This window comes from Pinus tabuliformis, chromosome 1_2 (assembly GCF_031772625.1).
Source record: "Pinus tabuliformis cultivar Carrire ecotype Pingquan chromosome 1_2, CPIR1, whole genome shotgun sequence".
Taxonomy (NCBI): Eukaryota; Viridiplantae; Streptophyta; class Pinopsida; order Pinales; family Pinaceae; genus Pinus; species Pinus tabuliformis.
The window spans coordinates 947,450,413-947,459,188 of NC_142298.1; the positions used below are offsets into that span (position 1 = coordinate 947,450,413).

The 8,776-nt window shown below is 33.8% G+C and overlaps 1 protein-coding gene across 1 annotated transcript; it reads right to left on the minus strand.

Annotated features, from left to right (window-relative positions):
* Window positions 1–3,293: 3,293 nt before the first annotated feature.
* LOC149209085 (casparian strip membrane protein 1-like) lies at window positions 3,294–4,097 on the minus strand. Its single transcript, XM_089394208.1, has 3 exons — window positions 3,866–4,097; window positions 3,633–3,756; window positions 3,294–3,521 (listed from the first exon to the last, which is right to left on the minus strand). The coding sequence occupies exons 1-3, from the start codon at window positions 4,084–4,086 to the stop codon at window positions 3,294–3,296; spliced, it is 573 nt and encodes a 190-aa protein (XP_089250334.1). The 5' UTR covers window positions 4,087–4,097.
* Between the last annotated feature and the right edge of the window lie 4,679 nt (window positions 4,098–8,776).

Consider the following 8,776-nt stretch of genomic DNA (forward strand, 5'->3'; position numbering starts at 1 on the left):
TCTCAACGCATCATTGTATGAGTGCTATGTTGGTAATAAACCAACATAGACACTGTAATTTGTCACCATCACTTTGTCGCAACTAATCTTGTGCCAATCAAGTTTCAACTAATGTGTCAAATAGTTTAGAGAATTCACAATATTTATTCGTCGAGATGGATATTGGTGGCCACCACATATTCCACATGGCTCACAACACACTTTTCTATTTTTGGCAGTTTCTAGATCTTAAACTTCTAGAGCCATTTTGAGGCCCTAAATGGCGTTTTTGAGAAATGGGCGAACGCGAGAGAAAATCTCATGTTTGCAGTTGAAATGTTTTCTTCTCTAATAGGCCTTTCTAACATCTTATCATGTGAGTCAAATGGAGGTATCATGCCAAAGCTACGACCCGAAGAAGTTGACATTCCAACTTACCCCATCGTGACCCATAGGCCTTTGGCGCTTCTTCTCCTAGGGTTAGGGTTTGGGATGTTTAGGGTTTCTCGTTATTTCTTCATGACAAAATGCCCTCTTATCCTCATTGTAACATATTTCAGGAAATGCATATCCGTCACATTTCTTCCTAGATATACGCTACCACCACTTGAGCTAGTTTATTTTCATTCTGCATGTAAATAATTTTAACATTCACTATTTATTAATTAAAGTTCATTTTCATTATTTCTCCATGTTTGTGTTCTATACCTGCATTTGATTTTATTCCCTTCATAAATCCATATCATTTATCATATTTATTATTATTTTTTCCATCAGTCCTTTGAAGTTATCAAGACAACAAGGCTACTCAACCAGTTTTATTATAAAAACTTTCCAGTCTTTTGTAACCAACAATCCCTACACTCCCACGTGAAAATTCACCATATGATAAAGTTAATTTCCACAATTCCTTCCATGTGTTACTATCTAATCTATATCTCACTCACATTCAACCCTTGCTTGTTAACCAACACAACTACACTAGCCTATATCCAGTTTAATTTTAGAATTTATCAAGCATTAAGAGGGTTCAAATCCCTTAAATTGAAGTCCTGTTTTAGAGTGAAAAACATGAAGAAATGTTTGTCCCTAAAAGGTTTTTCTCAACCTAAAGATTACATAGATCCAAAGTTGTAATGAATCTAAACTAGTTTTACCCATGGGTTAACATATCAAAATTTTGTATAATTACCTTTATATATATGTGTGTTTCAAATACATTTGATCTCTTAATTTTGTTTTCTCCTTCTTCTTTTATTTTATCATCTACTAACTTTCCCTTATTTTCATATAAACTATATGAGAAAGGAAGTTGATTTTATTGATTATTCTTTTTGCTAAAGCAAGAGTCGGACCTTCTATTTCATTAATCAACAATTTAAAATACATAGAATACAACACTCCTCGGTGAGTTGTGGACCAAGGAGAAAACCTACAATCACTGTTAATGGGCGAGAAGAACTAGCCCTGATCCTAATGACAAAACCTCAAAACTCTCAAAAGAGAAACAAAGCGGCATCCGGACATGGACGCGAAGCAGAACCAAAGTACCAATCAGAAAATAAATCAACGTCACTTAACGCACCACCCAAGAAGGATGGTACAAGAATGGCCCTATCCACAAAGAACTTTCTGTGGCCCGCCAAGAGTAAAAAAGACTGACTACTCCCACCAAAAACCTAACCTGCTGCTGTAATCACAACCGCCGCGAGAAAATCACACCTCGTACAAGAGGAAGAGTACGCGCCCAAAATGTATGATGAAACGCAGCCTACGGACAACCTGTCTCATTAATATTCACCGATGAATCTACTAACGCTATTTGATGTCAGCGGTTAACTTCATATTAGAAAGAAGCTCTACACTTAACTAGCCCGTCCACTAGCCCGTCCACTAAATGCACGATCCATCCCAACCGTCATTAGAAAGAAGCTTGACACTTAACTAGCCCGTCCACTAAACTGCATGAAACCGTCGCCTCACTTCATATGATCGGACGGTCTTGGAACATTTCGCACCCCCCAACAACCTCGAACAATAGTGTTCGATGAGGGTGTTATTCCAACCAACCCCACTGTCAAGTGTGAGCCTTTGAGTGTGTTCGCTACAAAATCGGGAAAACCAGAATCCACATTTGGGGATTCTGATCGCAAACTTAGACGATTCGCCCAATCTTCCGAAACTGAAAGAAAAAGGAAACACCCGCCAAAGAGCCAGCCAGGGATGACTCTGAACTAGGCGATAGGCAAACACTTGAGGTGATGATGAAGTATGAGTTGCTGCTTTCTTCGAACTCTGACAGCCAACATGGAGAATAATCATGCTAGTTGTTAACTTAATTGCTAACCTAGACATATCATCCCTCCTGAACCTTTTTGTCCAACCTTGAGCAACCCTCTACCTCTGTTCATTACTAGTTGGTTTCTATAATTTTGAGAGGTTTTTCTTCAGATTGCTTTGCGTCATTGTGTTCCACCTTCATAAGATATTGGTAAGACATTCTTCTTGTTAGAATAGTTTTTTTTAATTACATTTATAAAAAGTTAGGCTATATCAACTCTATTAATATTTTTAATGTAATTGTACTACATAATAGTGGCATTTTATTTTTTATAACTAAACTTAAGAGAAAAAAAAGTTGTATTGTGAGTCCGGTTTTTAGAATACACTTTATTGTCATAAAATCAAAGAAAAAAATACAAGGAATTTCAACAACAAAATTTATTTATATATTGATGATTACGTACTTGTTTCCGTCCTATCTTCTTTAGGCCAGGGCATGTCCAAAAGTAAACATTGGTTCAACCCAATATCTATACTATGCGTTATGTTAGATGACATTATAAGAAGAAAACATGACAAGGAACGCATTTAATAGGAAGCACATTGCTCAGATTATTTGTTGAGAAATGAATCTCCTAGGGATTTGAAATCTATTGAAGCATTCATAGGGGAGTGAGAGATATCTTTCTATGATATTTGAAAAGAAAAGCAAATCAAATATCTGCATGACCAATCACATTTCTGATATTACAACTAAAAATATTGACAATGTGAAGTTTACACTGAATACATACATTTCCGATTTTAGAACTTAAAAATCTTGACATTGTGAAGTTTACACTGAATACATATATGTCTTCTCATCCTGATGATCAGAAGCACTAATGGCGACCCTATACTGCACAAAGATGACTAAGGAACCCAAATATTAAACCACACATAAAAGAAAAAGATGGACACATAACGCTGGAGTCACATAAATACCACAGAGCCACGAGCATAATCAAGAACAATATAATCTAACTTCTGCCCTAAAACTCTGCTCGGTGCCTGTGGAGAGTTGAAGCAGATAACAGGACTAGAAGAATTAGTAAGACAACTGCGGCGAAAGAGGCACCAAGAGCGCCGGTGGCTTGGTCACAGAATGAATTGAACTGTTGACAGATGGAAAACCAGTTGGTTTTGGTGTTTCCTCTGCGAGCGACATACATTATTGCCGTTCCTGCTGCTGCTCCAGATGTACACACAGCCACCATCACCTGCAATTACAATATATATTATCTTGGTTCTTCCCTTGTATTTTTCAGGGACCAAACCCACATTATACATTTATATGCAAAAACCTGTGAGCAGTATGAATTAATGCATACCGTATCGAAGAAGATGAGTAATACCCTAAAGGCTGCCGCACGGGGTCTCACTATGTCGAAGATGGAAAAGGGCAGCGATAAAAGCAGGTATAGACCCACAGTGGCATTGGCAATCACGAAGTATCTAAATCCATAATTAACAGTAAATATCCACAATTATTTCAGAGATACAGTATGATTGAGATTCTCACTAACTATTTGAAAAAAAGTTGGAAGAGTAGCGTTATACGTACATGAAGGCAGATAGGTTGTAGAATCTAGCATTGAATTGGAAGAATTGAGTGAAAAACTTCAGAGTTTCATTATTTGTGCCCATGGCAATAGCTGCAGAAAGGGCGGCTCCAATGGCAAGCAATCTCAGAAGAAAATCAAGAATTGCCAAACCTCTTCTTTTACGTCCCACTGGAGGGGGAAGTGGTAGCTTAGCATCAGCGCCTCCTGATTCTGCCTTCATCCTCAGGCCTGAGATTGAACTAAAGAATATAACAGGTCTGTAAGTGAACCTTACAGTGAGGCCAAAGTGGCAATACACCAAGTGAATGAGAGTGCAGAGTGAGGAATTCTGAGGACTTGGGTATGAATTCCGCCTAAAGTGGCTGTGAATTTATAAACAAAATCTAACAGGAGTGGACAAATTTTTACATTAAATCCAGAGATACAATCCGATGATTATTGAATGGAATTAGGTTATAATCTGGGGGCATATACAGGTATTGGATGAACCTGCTTCCACAAAACCTAATTCCAAACGAATATTCATCATTCCGCCAAACCTGTCCAAACCCAATTCATCATTCCCCCCAACATGCTATTGAGAGCAGTTGGCGAATGGGTACAGGTACGCAGAGTTGTTCTTTCTTCTCTAAAATTTCAATAAACGAACAATCTTTTTCGTCTACTCTGGCTGTTTTATGCAGCTTTAGATGCGATGCTCGAAAACACTTTCAATCCCGTTCTGGTTTGTTACGTGGACGGTTGCTTGATTGCAAACGTCATAGTCAAACGTTACATGTTTTGCTTCATATTATCAACTATAAAGCTTGCAAGTTGTCATGGACAAAGCCTGATGGGTTAGAATTTGGTGGTACGATAAGTCTATCCCTGGCCCCTTATGTTCCCTGGGTGTCTTGGATTGTTAAAATTGAATAACAAGGTTAGACTTTCTTTCTTTTTTTTTTTTTTTAATTTAGTTATTTAATTCATAATACTAGCGTGCTGGTTGACATGGACAGAGCCTGGTGGGTTAGAATTTGGCGGTACGATAGGCCTATCCATGGCCCCTTTATGTTCTTTTTGCGTCTTGGATTGTTAAAATAGTATGACAGGATTAGACTTTTTGAATGTAGTCACTCCATTCAAAATACCATGCTGAATCGTAAGATGATTTAATGCGGTTAAAAGAATGTTAAACCAGCTGTAGTAGTATATGATAAGGCTTCTGGTCGGTAATAAGTTTAACGTAGATGGTTCGATACATTTAAGTAACTCAATAGTGTTTATGCATATCTATATTAACATAAATTCATTATAATTATAATTTTATATATATATATATATATATATGCCAATTATGTCACTACATTGGAAAGATTTATTAAATATTAATTAAAAAAAATTGAAAGGACATGTTAAAATGATTATATATATATAACCATTATTAAAATATCAAATTATTATTATTATTTTTAAATGATATCGATTAGATTATTTATACATTTCTTTAGTAATGAGTGGTAAAATATATTTTGTTTTTCTCAATGTAATAATGGTGGATTTTTAGAACTTTATTGTTAAATAAGTGTCTCAAGGTAGTTTAGTGGCTCTCTCTCAAGTGGAAATTTTGTTTTAAGAAAAATTGTAAATTGATATATGAAGTAGAAAAATTAATTGCCTATGAAGGGGCACAAACTTGCATTAATTGCCTAGTAAGTACTACTAAGTTTACACATTTACATTTTTAGTCCTACTTAGTGTTGAAGAACCCATAAATAATGGTGTGCAGTAACTCTTGTTAAGCAAGTACTTGCTTAAATTATAGTGGGTATTAACTAATTGACTCTGAGTTATTTTTAAGGATTTTAATTTTGGGTGGCTTGAAGCTTAACAATAAAAATTCACTATACAAATATCCAAAATGAGTTCATAAATATTATAAATGCATCTAGAAATTATGGCAAAAAATTATCCACATGGCCGAAAGGTTGCAATAAGACCCTCATGTTAAGGTCCAATCAAATGTTTGAAAAATAAATTTCCGAATAATATTGAAAATTAAATATTTTTTATTCAAAATTAAACATTATAAATTGCATTGGTCAATGCTAAACTAATAGTGGTCAATAGGGAAATAAATTGCTAGATTCTTACGTTGGTAGGGACTAAAAAGATAAATAAATGTCAAATATATAATTATAATAAAACACAAGCATATATACTAATGAAAATGTTACACATGAGAATGTGCTAACATGGAAAAGAATACATTTCCCTTTCCCATGCAAATTAAAATCTCATTAAGGTCTTCTCTATAGAAAAGCGAAGGGGTCGAAATCATTAAGTATATCTACCAACACATTCAAGGTGCACATAAAAAGTATATGCCCCCAATTTATAACCATGAGCTTCAAGTTTTATTTCGATTATGCCATAGTGTGGTTGACAAAGCATGGCTTGTTTCCAAATAGTTTTTAGCCCCAAGGGTTAGCTCAAGTAGATCGATATTCCATGTCAAAGCCATATTGACCTAGAAGGTCACATGGTTAAATCCACTTCAATTCCTTGGGGTTATACACATATCTTGTTCATTGAAAACATTTAACAAAATTTAACCTTATTCTATTCAAAGAATCTTAGAAAATTCTTAAAGGGTTTTTTAAAGGAAGTTTTCCATGGAAAATAATGTACTAACTCACAAATTCCCATATAGCCATATATCTATCCCTACCATGTTCCAAGTATTTATCTCAATGCATCATTGTATGAGTGCTAATGTTGGTAATAAATCAACATAGACACTATAATTCGTCACCATCACTTTGTAGCAACTAATCTTGTGTCAATTAAGTGTCAACTAATGTGTCAAATAGTTTAGCAAATTCACAATATTTATTCATCCAGATGGATATTGGTGGCCACCACCTATTCCACATGGTTCACAACACAATTTTCTATTTTTGGCAGTTTCCAGATCTTAAACTTCTAGAGCCCTTTTAAGGCCCTAAATGGATTTTTTGAGAAATGGGTGAACGCGAGAGAAAAGCTCATGTTTGCAGTTGAAATGTGTTCTCCTCTAACAGGCCTTTCTAACATCTTATCATGTGAGTCAAAAGGAGGTATCATGCCAAAGTTACGACCCCAAGAAGTTGACATTCCAACTTACCCCATCAGGACCCATAGGCCTTTGGTGCTTCTTCTCCTAGGGTTAGGGTTTGGGATGTTTAGGGTTTCTCATTATTTCTTCATGACAGAATGGCCTCTTACCCTCATTGTAACATATTTCAGGAAAGGCATATCCGTCACATTTCTTCCTAGATATATGCTACCACCACTTGAGCTAGTTTATTTTCATTCTGCATGTAAACAATTTTAACATTCACTATTTATTAACTGAAGTTCATTTTCATCATTTCTCCATGTTTGTGTTATATACCTGCATTTGATTTATTCCCTTCATAAATCCATATCATTTATCATATTTATTATTATTTTTTCCATTAGTCCTTTGAAGTTATCAAGACAACAAGGCTACTCAACCAGTTTTATTATAAAAACTTTCTAGTCTTTTGTAACCAACAATCCCTACACTCCCACGCGAAACTTCACCATGTGATAAAGTTAATTTCCACAATTCCTTCCACGTGTTACAATCTAATCTATATCTCACTCACATTCAACCCTTGCTTGTTTAATTTTAGATTTTATCAAGCATTAAGAGGGTTCAAATCCCTTCAATTACAGTCATGAAGAAATTTTTACCCTAAAAGGTTTTTCTCAACCTAAAGATTACATAGATCCAAAGTTGTAATGAATCTAAACTAGTTTTACCCATGGGTTAACATATCAAAATTTTGTATAATCACCTATATATATATGTGTTTCAAATACATTTGATTTCTTAATTTTGTTTTCTTCTTCTTTTATTTTATCATCTACTAACTTTCCCTTATTTTCATATAAACTATATGAAAAAGGAAGTTGATTTTATGGATTATTCATAAATTTAATTTGAGATATTATATTGAAGTTTTCACATATCACTTTTTTTCCTTTCTAATAATGATTTTTTTTTGCGTAATCACATATGTTCCTCATAATTAAATGTCTACATTTAATTATATGTTATTGGTTTAATACATATTATATATCACTAAGTTTTATATTCTTACCATATAAAAAAAACATGATTAATATAATGGTTTTAATATCTATATACTAACTAATAGAATCACGTCTAAAAAACAAAGTAGTGGATTTGAACCACAAAACTTAAAATCACTTTCACAACAGTACACAATATATTTTGAAATTGTTTTGCACTATATTATTCCTCAATTTATTTTTACTAGATAAGGAACCATCCGTGAATTGAAGTTTATGTGTCAAATTAACTTTCCCTATATTATTTATGATATGAATTCAGTGAATCATTTTACAATGTAACATCGTTAACATCAATACTCATCATTATTTTTATTATGTGATGACTAAAATCCATGGAACTGCATAATTGGTCTTACAAAACTACAATTGGTTTTATCCATTAAACATCGTACCAAACTATTTAGTTATTATTAATTTTACAAAATATTAAATTTACATAATATAATATAATGAACTCAATACATGAGGCATCTAATACCGTGCATTTACAATAAATTTTATCTAATACCGTACATTTACAATAAATTTTATCTAGAGACATTTTTTTTTTGGGATCTATCATATAAATGAACTCAATACATGAGGCATATAATACAATACATTTACAATAAATTTGATCTAGATACATGTCTTGTGGATCTATCACATAAATTTATTAAGTACTCTTTCTCTTTTATAGCTTTTTTGGATTATATTCTTTTCATCTAATTGTTGTGATGATTGATCCATAAGGAAAATAGCTTAATAATTTTACTCGCAGAAAC

What these genes read in the sequence shown, in the direction of transcription:
- LOC149209085 (XM_089394208.1), bottom strand. Translation starts at nt 4,086, where the DNA reads ATGAAGGCAGAATCAGGAGGCGCTGATGCTAAGCTACCACTTCCCCCT. An exon ending in TACAACCTATCTGCCTTCAT is followed by an intron (nt 3,757 to 3,865) that starts GTACGTATAACG and finishes TTATGGATTTAG; the next exon opens with ATACTTCGTGATTGCCAATG. An exon ending in TACTCATCTTCTTCGATACG is followed by an intron (nt 3,522 to 3,632) that starts GTATGCATTAAT and finishes TTGTAATTGCAG; the next exon opens with GTGATGGTGGCTGTGTGTAC.